This window comes from Geotrypetes seraphini, chromosome 7 (genome assembly GCF_902459505.1).
Source record: "Geotrypetes seraphini chromosome 7, aGeoSer1.1, whole genome shotgun sequence".
In the NCBI taxonomy this organism is placed as follows: domain Eukaryota; kingdom Metazoa; phylum Chordata; class Amphibia; order Gymnophiona; family Dermophiidae; genus Geotrypetes; species Geotrypetes seraphini.
This window is the reverse complement of record NC_047090.1, coordinates 49,424,162-49,446,683: the sequence shown is the minus strand read 5'-3', so window position 1 is coordinate 49,446,683 and position 22,522 is coordinate 49,424,162. Positions and strand designations below refer to the sequence as shown.

General features: G+C 44.5%; 1 protein-coding gene across 17 annotated transcripts in view; it reads left to right on the top strand.

Moving 5' to 3' along the window:
* MICAL3 (microtubule associated monooxygenase, calponin and LIM domain containing 3) overlaps positions 1-22,522 on the top strand; it is a 711,269-nt gene that overhangs the window by 204,067 nt on the left and 484,680 nt on the right. For all 17 annotated transcript variants that reach the window (XM_033950898.1, XM_033950894.1, XM_033950891.1 and 14 more), the window contains one exon: positions 2,845-2,960. In XM_033950898.1, coding sequence (XP_033806789.1) covers positions 2,845-2,960 — 116 coding nt within the window. The remainder of the gene's footprint in view (positions 1-2,844; positions 2,961-22,522) is intronic.

Sequence of the window (22,522 nt, the reverse complement as noted above, 5' to 3'; positions counted from 1 at the left end):
ATCTTTCCAGAGGGTTTTTGTTCCACTCAACTCCACATCGGTTCTGACCACAGATTTGTCCACCTGGAGGCTCATCTGGATGGTCTACACACTCAAGGTCACTGGTCTGCCCAGCACAAGCTTTGTCATATCAATCTCTTATAAGTTAGAACGATCTTCAATGCTATCAAAGCTTTTTATCACATTGTGACCAACCACGTCATCCTAATTTGCACGGACAATCAGGTTGCAATGTATTACATAAACAAGCAAGGAGGCATAGGTTCTCTCCTTTGTCAGGAAGCCCAGAAGATTTGGAACTGGGCGATTGCTCGTAACATATTTTTGAAAGCAGTATACATTCAAATGGAACACAATTCTCTTGCAGAAAGACTCAGCAGATTTCTTCAGCCACATGAGTGGATGCTCAACTCTGCAGTTATGAATCACATATTATCTCTCTGGGTGACTCGTCAGATAGACCTGCTTGCGTCCCCCCAATCATAAACTGCCCCAGTTTTGCTCCAGGCAGTACTCTTCCCAACGTCTGGAACTAGATGCGTTTCTTCTGGATTGGACACACAAGTTTCATTATGCGTTTCCACCAATCCCTCTCATCTTCAAGACACTTGTCAAGTTCAAACGAACTAGTCACCAATATTCTTATAGCTCCTCGGTGGCCCAGGCAGCCATGTTTCTCCCTTATACTTCAACTTAGTATCACGAAACCAATCCCTTTTCCAGTTTCTCCATCTCTTCTCACAAAGCATCACGGATCTCTCCTGCATCCTAATCTTCAGTCTCATTGTATTTGACAGCTTGGTACTTCTCGGGCTGACATTGGCTGGGGACCATCTTTCTCATCCTGTCAGACTTATTTTAGAAGCGTCAAGAAAAGCGTCTATTCAGCAGTGTTACCAGCAGAAATGGACAATGGTTTGCCACTTGGTGTACTGTTCATCATCATGATGCTATATACACCTCTATCTTGACAGTATTGAATTATCTTCTACATTTATCTAATTCAGGCCTTGACTACTTCGATTCGAGTTCATCTCAGTGCTATTGATGCTTTTCACAGCTCAGTTGATGGTAAACCTCTAACTGCTCATACTCTGGTGTCTAGATTCATGAAAGGACTTTTCAATGTCAATAAAACCTCTCAAACCACCTCCAATAGTTTGGGATTTCAATGTTGTTCTCTCTAGACTTATGAAGCCTCCTTTAGAACCAATGTCTTTGGCTCAACTAAAATACCTCACTTGGAAAGTGGTTTATATCATCTCCCTTACTTCTGCTCGAAGAGTAAGTGTACTTCAAGCATTGATTGCGGATCCACCGTTCAGTGTTTCATCATGACAAAGTTGTGCTTCGCACACATCTGAAGTTCCTTCCAAAAGTAGTCACTGAATTTCATCTAAATCAATCCATTCTGGAGAAATGGCTCTTCATACGCTTGACTGCCAACGAGCTTTGGCTTAGTACTTACAAAGAACTCAGCCACATAGTGCATCTCCTCAACTTTTCATCTCCTTTGATCCTAACAAGTTGAGATATCCTGTATCTAAAGGAACTATATCTACATGGTTAGCGGCTTGTATCGCTTTCTGTTATGCTGAAGCTGAGCTGCAACTGGGGAGTCGCGTCACAGCCCATAAAGTCCAAGCTATAGCAGCTTCAGTTGCTTTCCTCCGCTCAACTCCTATTGATGAAATCTGTAAAGCTGCTACTTGGTCCTCAGTTCATACATTCACATCTCACTACTGTTTGGAATCTTATTTCAGACGGGATGGTCACTTTGGCCAAGCAGTATTACAAAATTTTTTTTCTTAATTGCCAACACTCTCTCCATCCCATTCTAGTAAGCTAGGGAGTCCCACATATGAGAATATACTGCCTGCTTGTCCTGGGATAAAGGTGTTATCCAGGGACAGCAGGTAGATATTCTCACAACCCACCCACCTCCCATGGTTGGCTTCTTGGCTTGCTCATGGAACTAAGGAGCCACGAGCCTATGCTGGGCAGGAAGGAACACGCGCATGCATGGTGCGGGCAGTTTGCAAACTTTTAAAGCTGTCCGTATTGGGGCTCCATGGATGACGTCACCCACATATGAGAATATCTGCTTGCTGTTCCTGGATAACATGTGTTACAGTAAGTAACTGTGCTTTTTAAAACAAAACAACTGTGTATAACAATTATTGAATTCCTAATTGACATGATGATTTTCAGTGCTTTTTTTCTGTTAAAATGCACAGAAACAAAGCATAAATTTCTTTAATCTTCCAAAACATTTAACTTATGACCACCAAATTCTCTGTTAGCAACTGTTCATTTGACATATCCATAAAGTAGAGTGATGTGGTATATTGGCCAAGCAATGTGAAATAATTTGTATGTTCAGCTTAGAAAGTTTCAGGTTTTAGAAAATATCTGGTTATTCAGCCAGGTATATGGAGATTAAGATCAGTTAACTTGTTTCTTTGGAGTGCATGTTTGATATAATTTTGTTGGAGTTTTTTGTTATTGTTGTTTTGTGGATTATATTTTTAGCTACTGTTGTGATCCAGTTTGATGATAAAACCGGTATTGGATTATTAAATAATTTGTCATTTATTATTCTGTCCTTTTACTATTTATTGTCTAGGTGAGGTTGTTGCATGCTTATAAGACTCTGTGAATACTATATTTAGTTGTAGCTAATTGATAAGCCTTTTTCTGGTTTATCTCCTCTAGTACTTGAAAACTAAATATATTGCTAATTGTGGATATATGTCCCAAGTAACTGTTATTTTTTCACAGTTGTGGCAAGGATGATTACCTGAATTTGTGTATAATATTTCCTTTGTATTGCTTGCTATATAGCCCTTTTGGCCAATGGGAACTGGAATTGCCCGTGGTTTTCTGGCTGCCATGGACTCTGCCTGGATGGTGCGAAGTTGGTCCCAGGGAACCAGTCCTTTGGAGGTCCTCGCAGAGAGGTATGATGAATCTATCTAGTGGATTTACTCTGTGGAATATCACAGCTGCTTAAACAAAGTTTAACTTTTGAAGAATTGAGAATTTCAAAATCTCTCTCTTTATAGCTAGCTAGCTAGCTAGCTATAAAACTGGTAATTGCTCTAGCAGACTCATTCACAGTGTAAAAAGATAAAAGCTCTTTCAGAAAACATTGAATAAATTGTTACAGTTGTAGAGGATTTATTAATTCAATGCTAAAGTTATCAATTAGAAAAGAGTGAGTTTGGATTAAGTCTGGCAGTAGTAATTCTGGTGTAAAGGGTACAGTAGTCTTGAATGCTTGGGCTATTCCCCTCTTTAATCATGAGATTGCAGAAAGCATCCACTACCTTTTTTGACTCCGCCTTCTTCCCCAGTGGGCTGTGCTGTAGTTCTTCAGTCTTTCCTTTTGCTAGCGAGATTGAAGGTTTCTTTCTGATCTGCTCTGTGACCACTTTAGTATTTTCTGGTTTTTAATCCAGATTTGGAGGATTTTGGTGCTGCAGAGGTTCCCAGCGGTCCTTGGACAGCTCTGACTGTGAGAATAAAGATTCTCAGTATAAAAGTCTGTAGCTAGCATGATACTCTCTTGTACCTGGCGCCTGCTTACCCTAATAGGTTTGGAGACTAAGGGATTTTTCCCTTTGGAGCACAGCTCACTCTTGATTTATCAAGAGCTTGAGTGCATGCTATGTAGCCCCAGATTGGTCTTTGGACTTTAGCAGGTGCCGGCTGCATTTTCCTCCCCTGTTGACATGTGCGGAGCTTGGGGATCTGAGAACTCAGTCCATACTAAAGAATGACACGGTGACAGAATTCATCACCATTCCCATCCCATCTGATAACCATGGGAAACCATCCCATGTCATTCTTTGATGTCTATCTCAACCTCAGTCCTTCTACACAGTATTCTTTAATGCAAGGCTTGAGGGTCAGTGGCTGTGCCCATTTATACACTGATTCTTCCTGGCTGGCAGATTTTTCAGCATGACAGAAGGTGAAGTCGACATCGGACTGGTGCAGAGAGAAGAGGGAAAACATGCTTGGCCACAAGGACTACCCAGAGCCTTGGGACCGGGCTGTGAGAAGGGGAAGTTCCTGGACCATGCCTCCAAGACAGGGAGCACTGCTGTGGGCCACATAAAATGGCCCACGTTCCTTGTGTTTGACATATGTGAACTACATAATGGCAACAATAGCGGTAAGAAACTGCTAGCATAAAAATCCAAGATCTTTTGGAGCCTATTATGACTGAACTCACTTTGATTAAAACTTTAATACAGAACAGTGCTCAAAACATACCAGACTTACAGTCTAAACTTTCAGTGCAACTAAGCAAATGCAACGAACTTACTTCTCATGCCAAAAATCGAATATCAAAGCTTGAAGATGAGGCTTTCAGAAGGCATATGGATCACAACCAATTGCAAACCTTAAGAGGTGATCTTGAAGACGCCAACAGCAGAAACCAATGGAGCAACATATGAATATTAGGTATGCCTGAAGGCATTAAAACTGAAAATCTAATCAAATTAATCAAAGACTTTATTCCAAAACTGCTTTCCATCACTTTTTCCAAGCCATTTGAAGTTGAGAGAGCTCAACACATACCAGCGCATAGATCTGAGGCCTTTTATAATCAAAATTCTTTGATTTCCACAGGCTATGGAAATTTTAATCAAAGTCAGAAATATCAAAGATCTCACCTAGAATGGAGCTCGTTTCACCATCATACAAGATTTTGCTCCCCATATGGTACAGATACGCAAACAATTTCTTGCTATGAGACAGCAATTGAAATTAATTGGTGTGTAGTATGGCCTGTTCTATCCCTCCATTCTCAAAGTGATGTGCTTAAATAGAACTTAGAACTTTGACAACCCGGAGAAGCTCAAGGACTGTCTCATGGCTTACCTTAAAAAACCTACAGGCTCAGCTTATTGGGGGAGGGGGATTCTCCTGCCTCAATTTGCTTATGGCTGCTGAGGTCTAGTGGCAAAGATAGGCGACTGAAATGTAGGCCAGAATTTTCCTTACATTTCAGCCACCTATCTTGGTGTGAATTGTGGCTAGGTAGCCGTTTTAGCCCACCTAATGCCACTTTTGGCACTGGCCACACCTGCTTTGGCGTTCCACGGCCTAAAGCGGCTACTTAGCCGTGATTCCAACTGCCTTTTATTTAGTTGTTGGTAGGCACTTCAACACTGCCATTTTTTGCTGTTTCTAACGGCATTTTTCAATTAACTTAGGCATCGGCAGGGCTCCTCCCACCACCTAAGTTTAGGCGCTGGTAGAACTCTGAGTGTCGGGAGCAGTGCAGAGCATTCAGTGCTCCGGCCTGTGCTAAAAAACCCTATCGCAGTTTTGTAAAAGGGGGTATGTTTGTTATTTAAAGATACTCTTCTATATAAAATAATTATCATTTTGAATGAATAATAGTGCAATAAATTAATGATAAAAATTATGTTAAAAAATAGAGCTCTGAAAATGACACATTAGAATTAAATAAAGTATCCTATAACAAATTTAATTAAAAAGGAAATGTAAATTTATAATACTCTTTTATGCATCAGATATATACATAATTGGTTATATAAATCGATTCACAGTTTTAGACAAAATTTCATATTTCTTCATTTGTACAAATAGCAACCGATTTAACATGATGATATAAGATGCTGTTTTATCATTGTTTGCAGATCGAAGAGATTTAGGTAACACACAGATTAATATACAGCATTCACATATCACCATTAATATAATCATTCATATAACAATTCTTCTCCAATGATATTTTATTTTTATTTAAGCTGTTTTCATTGTCAAGGACATTGTTGATAAGGTATGCTATATATAAAAAATTTATTTTCCACATTATTTCTTCTTCCTTTTTTCCTTTTCCCCTTTCCCCCTTTTCCTTTTTACACTTTTCCCTTTTTATTATTTTTTCTTCCTTCTTTCTTCCTGTTTCTTCTTCTTTTTTCTTTGTTCTGTTCCCCCTCACCACCTTATTTTTGTTCGAGTGTGTATTGATTTACAATTTTTTCAACCATTTTTTCTAATATTACATGATACACCTTTTACAGGCAATTACAATAGGTGATATATTCCAATTTAATTGGAATATATAATGTTAAGTTTATCTTTCATATAAAATTTATCAAGTTTTTATCATTTTTTACATATTGAACTTTTACTCATTTTACATTCGTTTTAAAGAGATATTGTGTTAAAAAAACTCATAGATGCATGTTTGATTATGAAAAATGCTTGAGTACCTGATTGTAAAAACCGCTTAGATAACCTTGATAGGCGGTATATAAAATCCTAATAAACTTAAACTTAAACAACCATTTAAAATGATTTAAGAATACATTTTTGTAAGTTAATGATCTTAGGATTCTTGCAATTTTTTAAAAGTCCTTATTAATATAAATTAATGATTTTTTTAAGGAAATATTTTAAGATGCAATTCTATATCTTATATAAACGTGATAAAATAGCTTAAGAGTTTTTTTAAGTGTATTTTGCCAATTAATTTTTAAAACATTAACACCCTCTTTTACTAAGGTGCGCTAACCGATTAGCATGCGCTAATCGAATTAGCGCACGCTAAATGCTAACGCTTCCATAGATTAACATGCATGTGTTAGTGTTTAGCGCGAGCTAATAGGTTAGCGCACCTTAGTAAAAGAGGGCCTAAACAATAGTATAATTTGGAGTGTGACGTCATGAACATATGTTTGTGGTTTCCAAAGGCATATGTATAAAGTAATGTTAATGCGTTGTATTCCCATTTAATTTTCTCATTTTTATATTTTAAATTTTGGTTTTATTATATTATTATTGTTGTTTTTAGGTGGCATCAACTCGTGCTCAAATTCTAGCGACTTGATGAATTGCTAAAAGAAATCGGTTTTGTGCTAGTCTGGAAAGGTCCTCCAGATTAATCCCCATGCTTGTTTTCAATCTGTCCAGTCATCTGATTGCAGGTCACCCTCTTCGCCTAGTTCCTTAGGTCTTCCCAAACATGATGTCCTTCTCCAGTGATCTCTCTCTTCTGATGGTGTGACCAAAATAAGAGTCGTAACTTCATCATTTGTACTTTGAGTGACATAGTCAGTTTGATATCTTCCAGAATCGATTTGTTAGTTCTTCTGGCTGTCCATGGCACACCTAAAATCCTTCTCCAGCACCAAAGCTCAAATAAGTCAATCTTCATTCTGTCTTGTTTCCGTAGTGCCCAGCTTTCACATCCATAACTGACCACTGAGAAAACGAGTGTATGGATAAATCTGATCTTCATTTGGAGTGTTATCTTCTTGCCTTTGAATACTTTGTTGAGAGCCTTCATTGAAGAGCAACCACGTACTATTCTTCGGAGTATTTCCTCCGTGCTTGTTGCTTCTTTGCTTACAAAAGAGCCCAGGGATTGAAATCCTTTACAACTTCTATTGCCTTCAAGCTTAAAATCTTCATTATTTCCATGTTCATGATCTTCGTCATGTTTATGTTTAGTTCTAATCCCATATTATGACTTTCGGCTTTGAGTTTTCTCTATAGATATAGCATGTCGTCTTTGCTGCTGTTGATGAGCATTGTATCATCTGTATAGCGCAGGTTGTTTATATTTTGGGCACCAACTTTAAAACCGACACTCTTCTTCCAAATTTGCATGTCTTAAGATGGTTTCACCGTACAGATTGAACAGGTAAGGTGGACGCCACATTGTATTGGAAACCAATCAGTATTGCCGTATTCAGTTCTCACTGCAGCTTCTTGATTTTCATAAAGGCTCTCTAACAGCTGAGTTATGTGTATGGGTATTCCCATTTGCACTAGAGTTCTCCATAGTTTATTGTGATCTACACCAGTGTTCTTCAACCTTTTTACACCTATGGACCGGCGGAAATAAAATAATTATTTCGTGGACCGGCAAACTACTAAGACTGAAATTTTTTTTTAAAAACCATCGCCACCCCGTCCCCGCGAGGTTGGTCCCACAAACCATCTGATTCCATCCGCACAAGCCTCAAATAGTTATGATTTTATATTGAACATATTTTATTAAACTATAAAAAGAAACAATATTCTATACAATTGTCTTTTATAAATACAAATAATACAGGGCAAAGATCAACAAAACCCCTGTCTCCCCTTCCCTTCACATATATCCCCTCTACTATCAAGAAAACTGAATAAGCCAAATTATTACAGAATGCTACACAAATATCATGTAACAGAATACCACAGTCACACATGACAGGAATGGTGTTAGGGGAGTGGAATTTTGGCAACTGCCCCCTGGTCAGAGAGAGCCCTAAGCCAGCTGGAAGCTAAAGAAGCACTGCCTGGGCTTTGCACTCCCCAGTTATGTCTAGCAAGATACATATTTAAAATCTGATATATTTGAATCACAAGATAGAAATAAAATTATTTTTTTCTACCTTTTGTCGTCTCTGGTTTCTGCTTTCATTGCCTTTTCACTCTCTTCCATCCAGCGTCTGCCCTAAGAACATAAGAATTGCCACTGCTGGGTCAGACCAGTGGTCCATCATGCCCAGCAGTTCGCTCACGCGGCGGCCCTCTGGTCTAAGATCAGCACCCTAACTGAGACTAGCCCTACCAGCACACGTTCTTGTTCAGTAGGAACTTGTCTAACTTTGTCTTGAATCCTTGGAGGGTGTTTTCCCCTATAACAGCCTCTGGAAGAGCGTTCCAGCTTTCTACCACTCTCTGGGTGAAGAAGAACTTTCTTACGTTTGTACGGAATCTATCCCTTTTCAACTATAGAGATTGCCGTTCTCCCTACCTTGGAGAGGGTGAATAGTGTCTTTCTCTACTAAGTTTATTCCCTTCAGTATCTTGAATGTTTCGATCATGTCCCCTCTTAATCGCCTCTGTTCGAGGGAGAAGAGGCCCAGTTTCTCTAATCTTTCGCTGTACGGCAGCTCCTTCAACCCCTTAACCATCTTAGTCGCTCTTCTCTGGACCCTTTCGAGTAGTACCGTGTCCTTCATGTACGGTGACCAGTGCTGAACGCAATACTCCAGGTGAGGGCGTACAGTGGCATCATAACTTTTTCTGTTCTCTTCAGTCCAGCATCTGCCCCTTCCATTCACTGTCTGTCTTTCCCTGCCATCACTCCTCCCCCCCCCCCAATTTGGTCTGGCATCCATCATCTTCCTTCTGTTCCCCTCATGGTCTGGCATCTCTGTCCTTCCCTCCCCCCTGTGGTTTTTAGCATCTCTCTCTTCTCATTTCCTCCACTCAGATCTGCTTTCATTCTCTGCTCTCTCTTCCCTTTTCTTCTCTGGTCTTCCTTCTCTATTTTCTGCGTCCATCTAAATTAAATTTTTTCTTACTATTTAGTCCTGTTTCCCTGTTTTCACTGTGTCTACCCACAGCTTGTCACCCCTTTTCCTCATCCCTCCATTATCTTACTATTTTCTTCCCCCTTTATTTATCTCCTCCTTCCATCCAGTATGTGTTCTTTCCCCACTTCCATTCAGCATCTGCTCTCCTCTCTCAACTGACATCCATCTGCCTTCTGCTCTCTCTCCCTTCTTCTCACTTCCATCATCTGTCCCCTTCTCTCTCTCATCTCCTCTATTCCATCATCTGCCCCTTCTCTCTCTCTCTCCCCCCCCCAACTTCCATCATCTGCCCCCTTCCCCTCACCTTTGCGGGTCACTTTCTTTCCCCTGAGGGTGGCTCATGTCAGAGGGGAAGCTTTGGCCGAGCAGAACCGCTTGCAAGGAACAGTGGAACTTACTTGATTGATGTCGATGCTGGTGCCTGTTGCCGTTTGAAGGAAAAAAAAAAATGGTGGAAAAAAGGGACCTGCAAAGGCGAGAGGAAGGGAGACCTCCAGGACAGCTGCTCTTTGCCCTCCTTCAGCGGCCCAAGAGTCCAGACCAACAGCGGCAGCTCTGTGTACTTCTAACTTCGGCACAGAGCTGCCCCTAATCAATAGTTTAGCGCGGTTTCATGAGGCAGCCTCGGGGCCTTTGATAGCCGGCCCGCTTCGATGATGCGATGTGGGCCGGCCTAGCAAAGGCCCCGAGGCTGCCTTATGAAACCGTGCTAAACTATTGATTAGGGGCAGCTCTGTGCCAAAGTTAAAAGCATACAGAGCTGCCGCTGCTGGTCTGGAGGTGCGGAGACAAGGCAGGAGGCAAACGCGGTAGAAGGCAGGAGTCCCGGCACAGCGACTGCAACAGGAAGTTGCAAGTCAGCTGACGCCGGCCTTTCGTTGCAGCGGGGACCGAGTCCTTTGCGGACCGGCAAGATTTTTTTGCGAACCGGCACCGGTCCGCGGACCGGCGGTTGAAGAACTGTGATCTACACAATCAAAAAGCTTTGCTGTAGTGAATGAAGCAAAGTAATACGGGTTTTTGGTATTCTTTGCTCTTCTCCAGTATCCATCTAACATTGGCAATAATGTCTCTTGTTCCTCGACCTTTTTTGAAACCAGCCTGAACTTCGAGTAGTCCTTGCTCAATGTATGATTGGAACCTTCATTGTATTATTTTCAGCAATATTTTGCTGGCGTGTGGAATTAATGCAACTGTTCTGTAGTTGTTACAGTGCTTGCAGTAGTTGTTACAGTTGTTAGTGCTTGCAGTAGTTGTTACAGTGCATGCCCTTTCTTATTCCAGCTCTCTTCCCTCCTGCCCTCCCATGGGTCCATCTCTCCTCCTCTATCCCCATGGTCCAACATTTTGCTCCCTCTCTTTTCTTCCCTCCCCCCTTGATGTTGAACAGTGAAATGGAGGGAAAAAAAGAGAAATGCTGCATCTCTCTGCCTTCCATCCACAGGCTTAAAATTTCTCCCTACCTCCCTTCCATGCCCAGATCCAACATCTCTCCCTTTCTCTTCTCAACTGCCCCACCCATCTCTCCCCCTGCCTGCCTGCCTCCCTCCCCCTGGTCTACCATTTCTCTACCCAACAGTTCCCCCTTCAAGTCTCTCTTTCCCTCTTCCTCCACACCTACCCAGGTCAAACTTTTTTCCCTTCAGACCATTGCCCACCATCTCTCTGTTTTCTGTTTCTGGCCCCATAAGCTCTCCCTCCACGCCCAATCTAGCACTTCTTTTAATACCTCCCCCTCTGTACTTTATAAAAAAAACCAATTACAACCAGGCCAGGAGGCTTCCATGACCCAACATGTTCTACCCCTCCTCTCTGTACCCATGCATCTCTACCTCATTCCTCTCCCACCACCATGTCCAGTAATTCTGTCTGTCCCTCTCCTTCCTCTCTCTGCCCAACAGTTCTCCTCTTTCTTCATCTCTCCATGTGCACCATCTCTTTCCGTCTCTCAGACACCCAATTCTATCTTACTGTTTCCTCCCTCCCCCTTCCTCCCTCCTTTCTTCAATCATATGGCTCATGTGCCCTCCCTCCTTCCTTCATCATTTGTCCAAAGTTTGTGCTCCCTCCCTCTGGCGTCTCAACACTACCTTATCCCTCCCTTCTTGCCGTCTCCCATACTGCAATTGTTTTTCTGGTGAAAGCTGCAGGCGGTGGTGGCTGGCTTCTCACGTGATCCGTGGCTGTGCTGGAAGTATTTATTTTATTGACCGTTGGCGATCTGAATAGGGGTCTGGATAAAATACGGATTCCCCATGTGTTGTGTTGAAACTAATCACTAACCTACCTGGCTCTTGTAACGGAGCCGGTACCTGTGCCTTCAGTGTTGCCGGTCTCCGCTCACCTGAACGCCACCTCGACGTGCTTCCTTTAGGTAGGAAGTCCCGCTGGAACACTCTTCATAACTCAAGAAATATAAATGATACAAAAAAATGAGTTCATGGAGCAAAATCAATTGCTTTATTGTGAATTGGAATGAGGGAGTCTGTTTTCACACACAGTCCTGACTCCACAATTATAGAGAAAATCCATAAACAAAAAATGTAGCTGAATCCAAACCACAAGGCTCAGCTATCACCTTAATGCAGGTAAGTAAAGTTATCATATAGTCCAAACAAACATCCAAAATGCTGGTTCATTAAACTTCAATAGTCTTTCAACAATATAGCAAGCACTGCCGGTAGTGCTGTAATCAAGCCCTGAAGTTCAGCTGGCTTCTTCCCACTCAGCTTAACTGAACTGATGTGGGGGAGGGGAGTAAGTGAATCCACTATAAAACTTTTCTGAATAACAGAATGCCACGAATGGCCCCACTAACCCTCCTTGTATGGAAAGTGGATTCTCCCCAATTATCTCCTCACTTCCCTCAGGTAATTACCCCAGCCAGAAAGAACACTAATTAAACTTCTGGTCTTCAGGTATTCAAAGTTTAGTACAAAAAGAAAAACGTTTTTTTTTTTTCTTTCTTTTTTTTCTCCTGCTTCCCTCAAGCAGGGCAGTCACAGCCAGCACAAGTCATTTAAAGGAATACAAGAATCAAACATTCTTTCTCCCACAGTGTAAACCCAACCCAGGAGGTTTATAAATCTTACAACCCTCAGCCCTGCCACTTAACTCATTTCCATTGGCACCTCTTCAGGCAGACTGAAAGTTTCTCCAAATTCCATGGGTTCCTCACTGAGTAGCTGGTTGGCTAAAGGGTCTGTGTCAGGCTCCTGCATTTCCCAGTCACAAGACTCAGGAACACCTTCAACAGGAGAGATCCTTTCCAGGTCTGGCCCTGAGTAGACTGCCCTCCTCCTTCTCAGAGCAGCCTCTAAAGTACCCAGGGGAATCTGACCTGCCCTTGGAGGGGGAGGAGCTTTCTGCCGATTTCCCCTAGCTGTCTTTGGGAGCCTAATCATTCCCTTCAGCTGGGAGAAGCCAGGGGAAGGGAGCTCTCTCTGGGGCTGTTGTGGGTTGTCCCAACTCTCCTCTTCTCCTCCCTGGAGCTCAGCCCTGACTGAATTAAAGGGCAAGCTAGGTTTTTCCTTAGGCTTGGTCACAATCCTATCCCCGTGGTTTGCCCTCTGGATCACTGGACCAGGCTTGACAATAGCCTGCCCTGGCAAAAGCTGCATTTTAGGGATAGGATTGTGACATACCCTCACCTTTAAGGGCTGCCCATCCTGAGATCCTAAATCCCTTTCAATCACAGTTTGCATTCTCGATAGACTGTTCACATTCGTACTCAACCGCCCTGGCCGATGCAGTACCCGGAACCGGAACGTCTGAAGGGCTAAATACCACCGAGTGAGACGAGAGTTGTTGTTCCTCATGGTATTCAGCCACTTCAGCGCCGCATGATCGGTTATCAAAGTAAACTCCCGTTCTTGTAAATAATATTCCAGGGTCTGCATCGCCCATTTCGCAGCTAGACACTCCAATTCTACCGTCGCGTAATTACGCTCATTGGGGTATAGCTTCCGGCTTAAATACAATACCGGGTGTTCGACCCCTAGTACCTCCTGACTCAAGATCGCCCCTAATCCAGTGCCAGAGGCGTCTGTTTGCTGTATCAGAGGTTTGGCTAGATCGATGGACCTCAGGACCGGGTTTGTACACAAAGCCTTCTTGAGGTCCTCTAGTGCCTCTCGGCCCGCCACCTCCCATCTCAATGTGTCCGGCCTATCTTTCCTCAACATATCAGTGAGAGCTGAAGCACGGGTGGCGAAGTTGGGTACAAATCGCCTGTAGTACCCGACAAGGCCCAGGAACCCTCGGAGCTGTTTCTTTGATGTGGGGCACGGAAAGTTTCTCACACATTCAACCTTATCGATGAGGGGCCTAATTTGCCCTCTGCCCACCATGTACCCTAGATACTTCACCTGTCTTTGCCCTAGATAACATTTTTTTGGGTTGACAGTAAATCCCGCCAACCGCAATGACTCTAAGATGGCCCTGACATGCCTTAGGTGTTGGCTCCAATCCTGGGAATGTATTACTATGTCATCGAGGTAGGCATCAGCGTAGGCCTGGTGCCCTCTCAGTACCTCCATGACCCCTCTTTGACAATTAGCCGCGGCCCCATGAAGGCCGAACGGCATGCGCCGAAACTGATAGAGGCCCCCAGGGGTGCTGAATGCGGTCTTAGGCTTTGCACTGGACGACAGCGGAATTTGCCAATATCCTTTTGTGAGGTCAATAGTGGAGAGGTATTGGGCCTGTCCTAATTGGTCTAAGAGCTCATCCACTCTGGGCATCGGAAACGCATCAAATTGCGATATCTCATTAAGCTGCCGGAAGTCAATACAAAACCTGGGGGTGCCATCGGCCTTGGGAACGATCACAATAGGACTTGACCAAGGGCTCTGGGATGGCTCGATCACCCCCAGGGTCAGCATTTCCTCCACCAAATTCTGCACCAATTCTTTCTTTTTTTCTGCTAACCTATAAGGTTTTACCCTCACTATCTTCCCCGGGGTAGTGAGTATCTCATGGGTCACCACCTTGGTGCATCCCGGTACTGGGGAAAATACATCCTGGAAGTCCCGGACAAGGGTCTCAAGCTGTTTAGCTTGGTCCTCCGATAAACTGGTCCCAATATTGACCCCTTCGAGCTGCGTTAAATCAGCTATTTGAGGCCCTAAGTCTTCGTCTTGCTTTTGTTCAGCAATTGCGGCCAACACCTCCCTTTCCCGCCAGGGCTTCAGAAGGTTAACATGGTAAGTTTGTACCCTATTCTTCTCATCCCTGACTCTATAGTCTACCTCATTGAGCTTCTCCACAATCGTGGCGGGCCCTTTCCATTCGGCGAGGAATTTGTGAGGGTCCGAGGGTATGAGGACCAATACCCTATCTCCTATTTTAAGTTGACGGGACTTAGCAGTCCGGTCATAATAAAACTTTTGCCTATCTCTACTCCACTCCAAATTGTCCTTCCCTATTCGCGCCACTTGTGCTAGCCTCTTCCTTAACTGAGTCAGGTAGGATATAACATTAGTCTCCTCCTGCTCCTGGGACCCCCACTGATCTCTAATAATATCTAATATTCCTCGGGGCGCTCTCCCATATAACATTTCAAAGGGACTGACCCCAAGGGAGTCCTGTACCTTCTCTCTGGCAGCAAACAATACCAACGGGATGTACAGGTCCCAGTCTTTCCTATCAGGGCCTGTCACTTTTTTTAACATCTGTTTAAGTGTCTGGTTGAATCGTTCAACCAACCCATTGGCTTGTGGGTGGTAGGCTGAAGTTTTTATGTGTCTAATTCCGAACCCTGTCCAGAACTTTTCCATTTCTCTTGACAGGAAATTACTCCCCTGATCAGTTAGGACCTCCTTGGGGAAACCTACAGTGCAAAATAGCCCTACCAGTTCTTTCATAATAGCCGCCGAGGAAGATTTCCTCAGCGGGAAGGCCCATGGATGCCTAGTGGCCACATCCATGACGACCAGAATAAAGTTATGACCCCGAGGAGTCCTCTCTAGCGGCCCCACCATATCCATGGCTAGCCTAGCTAACGGTTCCTCTACCCTAGGGACCGACACTAACGGGACCCGTGGGGGTTTCTTGAGGGATAGTTTTTGGCAGATAGGGCAAGACTGACAAAAGCGTGCCACCTCCTGGGATATGCCCGGCCAAAAGAACCTCCTCAAGACCTGGATTTCGGTGGCCTCCGCCCCTTTATGACCCTCTAAAGGATGGTCGTGCGCGGATTGCAATATCAACTTGCGAAACCCTTGAGGTACCATTAGTTGTTCCTGGTTCTCTTTCGCGGGCGGTCCCCCATTCAGCCTATATAATAGTCCCTGCCTTATCCGAAACCGAATCTTCCCCGGGATAGGAACAGAGACTTGCTGCCAAGCTTCCTGGAGCGAGGCATCGGCCTTTTGTTCGGCCTGAAATGTGGGAAAAGCCTCTCTGATATCCTGGGGAAGCCAGGGTATTTCCTTTAAAGTGGTAACCTTCCTTAAAGCCTGACTCCTCTGATGTTTCTGTAGTTTTTTCTGGGCTGAGGTTTGTCGAGACTGTCTCGATGAAGGGCTTCCTACCACCTCCCCTCTAAAGGGAAAAATATGGTCCAGTCCTTCCTCCTCCTTAGTCTTCACAGGACCCTGGGAGCGTGTCCCCACCAATCCTTGTCTGGCCCTTAGGCACTCCCCCAAACCTTCCCAATCTCTACCTAATATCAGGGAATAGGGAGCTTTGGGCACAATAGCTAGATCTACCCTGTAGACCCTATCTCCATACAACATAGTCGTTGGCCGGAGAACATATCTGAGACTATCTCCATGCACGCACCTAATGACCACCGTTCTTTCTTTCCCACTTATCTTTTCCCCCGGGAACAGGCAGTGATACTGATCAGCCGCCAACATAGATTGGTCTGCACCAGTATCTATTAGAGCCATAACCTGTTTTCCAGCAATTGAAACAGGAAGCTGGTATTCCCTAGGGTTATATTTATCTGGCCCCCATTCGGCTACTGAGTCTTTCCTGGTCCCACAACTTCGTTGGACATGTCCCTTTTCCCCACAGCTCCAACACCGCAGAGGGCTTCTCTTAAGGGTCTTCCTAACGCGGGTGTCTCTCACCCCCTCCTTAGGCTGCCTTGAGCAAGGAGCGGACTTCACTTCAACCTCGGGAGAGGGCCACAGACTGTCCAACCAGTCACCTTCTACATAGTCTCTAACCCTTTTCCCCAGGGGTTCGGTCCTTTGAGCAGCGCCCCCCCTGGGCCTCCCTAACCCTTGGTTGGGCTCAGGACCATCCCTGCCTTCAGTTCTGTCCAGCAAAGAAAAAAGGCTCTGTCCTACCGCTGAGGAGCTGTTCTGGTCCACTGTCGACATAGTGTGAGTTTCGGCCCACGGTGGTCGTAATAACTGTCTCAGGGCCTCGGCCTGGGTGTTCATCACCCTCATCAACTCCTCATGCTGTCGTACTTGCCCTTCTTGCTTATGAGTCCATTCGTCCTGGCTTGCTTTCAGGGCGGCCTGTAGGTCCCTGGACTGGCTTTGCCTGTCGTCGCTCAGGAACGACATCCACGGCTGTGGCTGGTCCATCTTGGCCCGTCACCTGGGAAAAGAAACAAACAGAAAGACCAACCCAAGTGCGGAACCAAAATAACTGGGTAGCCAATCTCCTCACCCCCCCTGGTTTAGTAGCTTACCAGAGAGCAAGGTGAGTCTGCGCCTTTGGTTTGTAGGCCTCCTTGGCCCCCAGTCGCTTCACTGCGTCTCTGTCCTCTAATACAGACGTCCGGAACTCCTGAGGTTTCTCCCCCGACTCTGGTTCCCTGCCGGTATAGCTGGATTCCTCCGGACACTTGCTTCCACTGCACCGCCGATTGGAAGACGTCTGGAACTCCGCTCCTCGCAAACAGGAACCAACACAACAAACTAAAAAAACAAGCTAAAGAAATAAATCATTCAAAAGTCCAAAACCTTTTTTTTTTTTTCCCAAAAAATTTCACCACATGTCCAGCAGGAGGCGCACTATCCCACTCCTGATACCACTTGTAACGGAGCCGGTACCTGTGCCTTCAGTGTTGCCGGTCTCCGCTCACCTGAACGCCACCTCGACGTGCTTCCTTTAGGTAGGAAGTCCCGCTGGAACACTCTTCATAACTCAAGAAATATAAATGATACAAAAAAATGAGTTCATGGAGCAAAATCAATTGCTTTATTGTGAATTGGAATGAGGGAGTCTGTTTTCACACACAGTCCTGACTCCACAATTATAGAGAAAATCCATAAACAAAAAATGTAGCTGAATCCAAACCACAAGGCTCAGCTATCACCTTAATGCAGGTAAGTAAAGTTATCATATAGTCCAAACAAACATCCAAAATGCTGGTTCATTAAACTTCAATAGTCTTTCAACAATATAGCAAGCACTGCCGGTAGTGCTGTAATCAAGCCCTGAAGTTCAGCTGGCTTCTTCCCACTCAGCTTAACTGAACTGATGTGGGGGAGGGGAGTAAGTGAATCCACTATAAAACTTTTCTGAATAACAGAATGCCACGAATGGCCCCACTAACCCTCCTTGTATGGAAAGTGGATTCTCCCCAATTATCTCCTCACTTCCCTCAGGTAATTACCCCAGCCAGAAAGAACACTAATTAAACTTCTGGTCTTCAGGTATTCAAAGTTTAGTACAAAAAGAAAAACTTTTTTTTTTTTCTTTCTTTTTTTTCTCCTGCTTCCCTCAAGCAGGGCAGTCACAGCCAGCACAAGTCATTTAAAGGAATACAAGAATCAAACATTCTTTCTCCCACAGTGTAAACCCAACCCAGGAGGTTTATAAATCTTACAACCCTCAGCCTTGCCACTTAACTCATTTCCATTGGCACCTCTTCAGGCAGACTGAAAGTTTCTCCAAATTCCATGGGTTCCTCACTGAGTAGCTGGTTGGCTAAAGGGTCTGTGTCAGGCTCCTGCATTTCCCAGTCACAAGACTCAGGAACACCTTCAACAGGAGAGATCCTTTCCAGGTCTGGCCCTGAGTAGACTGCCCTCCTCCTTCTCAGAGCAGCCTCTAAAGTACCCAGGGGAATCTGACCTGCCCTTGGAGGGGGAGGAGCTTTCTGCCGATTTCCCCTAGCTGTCTTTGGGAGCCTAATCATTCCCTTCATCTGGGAGAAGCCAGGGGAAGGGAGCTCTCTCTGGGGCTGTTGTGGGTTGTCCCAACTCTCCTCTTCTCCTCCCTGGAGCTCAGCCCTGACTGAATTAAAGGGCAAGCTAGGTTTTTCCTTAGGCTTGGTCACAATCCTATCCCCGTGGTTTGCCCTCTGGATCACTGGACCAGGCTTGACAATAGCCTGCCCTGGCAAAAGCTGCATTTTAGGGATAGGATTGTGACACTCTCCTGTTTACTTCCTAAACCCGCCAACTGTAGTGCCCACACAGTATATCCATGAATACACAATCTGCAGCACAAGAGAGATGGAGGCAAAAAAAAAAATCTCATTTTACAGAAGTTAACCTCCAACTATCATTCTATCCTACTATAATTCTTCTCTGACCAGAACCCCCCCCCCAAAAAAAACCCCCCAAACCCCGCACTTTTTTTTTTTTTTTCTAGAAGATGCCAGCACAGAGCTTGCGCAATAGTGCAACTACAGAACTGGAAGTGGCGTGTTTGCCTGAAGGAAGTTGAGACGGTCGTTTTGTTAACTCTCTGGCGGGTAGTTTTCTGGCCTGCTCCCTTGCTGCAGCTGTCCGTGGGCAGCATTGGCTCCTCACGCGCGATTCACAGCTGATTCGGAAACCTTCGCTCTGACGACGTGACGTCAGAGGGAACGCTTCTGACACAGCCGCAGATCGCGCACGAGGAGCCAACACCATCTACGGACAACTGCAGCAAGGGAGCCGGCCAGAAAACTACCCGTCGGAGGGAGGCACAGAAGAGAGGGAGAAGCTGGGCCACAGGTTGGACACCCCTGATTTAAAGCGTTACGGACAGGACAACCTGAATATTTAGCTAAGCTGTTGATCTGAATATTTAGCTAAGCTGTTGATCTTGTAACTTGCACTCTTCTAATAGTTATCAGTAGTGCTGCCCGATTCAGGAAAAAAAAATTTGATTCGATTCAGCCTATTGAATCGGTTTTTCAATTCAATTTTCCTGCCCAAGTGGGTGGGGGTTTTTTTTGTTCAAACATTCTGGTGAGTTTATTTTATAGCCTCTTCATCCCCTTTGCCCTCTCCTACCCATACTGGCGCTGTGGTGTAAACAAAAAAGACTTTTCCTGTCTCTGTTAAATCCTAACTCACGTTTATGGTCTAACAGCAGCTCTAGCAGGATACACTTTTCAAATCTGACATATTGTAATCACAAAACAGAAAATAAAATTATTTTTTCTATCTGTTGTTTTTCTGGTCATTATTCAAATCTTGTTGGTTCAGACTCTAGTTGTCTTCTGATAACTCGCCTGCGAGGGTCTCCTTCTTTCTCCGTGCTAACCATCCATCTTCCATTTTTGTCCTTCCCTCCCCTGGAGGTCTGTCATCTTCTATTTTTCATCTCATTTCACGCAGCTGCAGCGATGGACCCCATCATCCCCAGATCCACCATCTTTCCTTTTCTCAACTAGCCTTTCATCCAGCATCTGTCCCTCCTTCCCCAGTGTAACATTTCTCCTTCCCTCCTTTCTGCTTCCCCATCCATCTCGCCTTCTCCATGAGTCCAATACTTTCTGCTTCCTGCACGCTTTCTCTCTCTGTCCTTGCCTCTTCCCTTGAGTGGCAACCCTCCTTCCCACCCCCCAACCCAACATGCTCTCTCCCCATTCACCATCTCACCCTCCCAGTGTGTAGCATCTTTCCATTCCCTCCCTTTCTGCCAGGACCAGCAGCACCTCTTCTCCCTTCCTTTTACCTCCCCCCTGTTCAGCAGTACCCCTTCTCCCTTCCCTGCTCCCACAGTCCAGTAGTAGCTCTTCCTCCTTCCCTGCTCCCCCTGTCCAACAGTACCCCTTCTCCCTTCCCTGCTCCTACTGTCCAGCAGTACCCCTTCTCCCTTCCCTCCCTCTGTGTACTTCTAGACCAGGGCCCCCCTCCCCAGCAGTACCCCTTCTCCCTTCCCTCCCTCCATGTACTTCTAGACCAGGGCCCCCCCAAAGGCCTGCATGTCCCCCCCTTCTTTGCAGGTCATCCGGCTTCCCCCCGGGCCTCCCGCTTTTACCACAGTTTGCAGAGAGGATTGCCGGTGCTCTAGCGATCCTTGCAGGCTGCCACTGTCCTCAGAAGCACGTTCCCTCTAACGCGATCCTGTCCCTGACGTCAGAAGAGGCGTCAGAGGTGTGCTTCTGAGGATGGTGGTAGCCTGCAAAGAGCACTTGCGATTCTCTCTGGAGGATGCAGCAAAGAGTGCCAAAGCATGGAACAAGGTAAAACCAGGATTTCTGCTGCTCTTCCCTACTAACCCTCCCCCCTCGCCCCCTAAAGCAGGAGTGGCAGCGGCAGGCCAGCAAGAGACAGCGATGCTGCCCCTGCTTTAGGAAGGCACGGGGAGATGGGTTGGTCATCGAATTGGCCTGGCCAATCTTTTTTTTTTTTTTTTAAATCAAATTGGTTCAAATCGATTCACCCAAAATGAATCGGTGAATCAATTCGAATTGGAAATTGGTAGCACTAGTCATCAGCTGTCCTTGCCTTCAATCCACCTGGTGACATTAACCTTTACACGTAATTTTGCTTTTTTGGTTTTGCTTATGTTCCCTATTTATGGAATTCTTTGCTAATAGATCTATGTAGTGAACTTTCTTATATTAAAATTTAGAAGTTTGTTTAAAACTTATCTTTGGATTTGCATTTCCTTAAGTTTTACTTTTTTCCTAAAAGGAGAATTAGTATTATGCTGGTATGAACACTGAGGGAGAGATTTGCAGTTGCAGCTTTTACATTTTCATGAGCTCTCTAGGTAACATTAAATTCGAAGACGAAAGTATAATGTCCTACGCAGATGACATTTTTCTCCTTATTCCCACAACCAAAAATCAATCGGACGTATCCAACAAAATCTCACACAATATAGAAAGAATCCAAAATTGGGCAACAACCAACAAACTTAAACTAAACACAACTAAAACCAAAGTTCAATACTTCCACACGGCCCAGCAAACGGCACCAAGAAGCGTCACCCTTTGATCAGGCAAAACCCTCACCAGTCCTTCAAAATCCTAGGTTGCATACTGGACTCTACTCTAACCATGGAACCTCTTTGCCTTAATCATACAACTGATGATCCTACCACAACTGGACTACTGCAACTCCATCTACATGGGAATTAACACTCAAGTTTCAAGTTTATTTAATATGTTTGATTTGATCGCAAAATCCAAATCCAATGCGATTTACATTTGGTTAAAAATTACGTTTTAAGATAAAAATCAAAAAACAAGGCAATTAGTACTAATTCACAAAATGCAACCCATCCAAAACACTGCCATAAGACTTATCTTCAACCTGAGAAAATACAACTCAGTCATAACCTTCATCAAACAATTGCACTGGCTACCCATTCCATCATGAATATCTTGCGTCAATCACCACATACTTTATAAAAACTCTGCGGCCCCACCCATCTAGCTCTTCTCAATAGCGTGGTCTACTTCTCACAAAACCCTCAACAAGATGCTACTAAATCTCCCATCCACAAAAGATCTTCACTACAAACTAGTTTTCCACTCCATGCTTACCTTTCTAGGAGTAAAATTTGGAATGGCCTTACAGAAATGACCAGAACTGAACCTTGCCACATCATCTTCCGAAGAAAACTGAAAACCCATCTGTTCGACACTTAATCTCCTTTACCCTCTCTTCTCTTCTTTTCTTCCCCTTTCCCTCCCACCTACACTCCCCCCTTTTTCTCTCCCCTCCCCTTCCTCTCCCTCCTACCTAGCTACCTCTCCTCTCTCCCTCCTCTCCTCCCTCTCCATCCTCTTCCCTCTTGCCTCTCTTTAAAACCGCATTGAGCCTATATAGGTATGAGCGACGCACAAATAGAAGATTAGATTGTATTTTATATCTTTATATTTCAAAATTTAATGTTATAGTGTGCTTTCTTGAATCTAATGGGTTACAGGATCCGAGGCAACATGGCTTTACAAAAGGTAAATCGTGCCAAACGAACCTGATTGAATTTTTTGATTGGGTGACCAGAGAGCTGGATCGAGGACATAT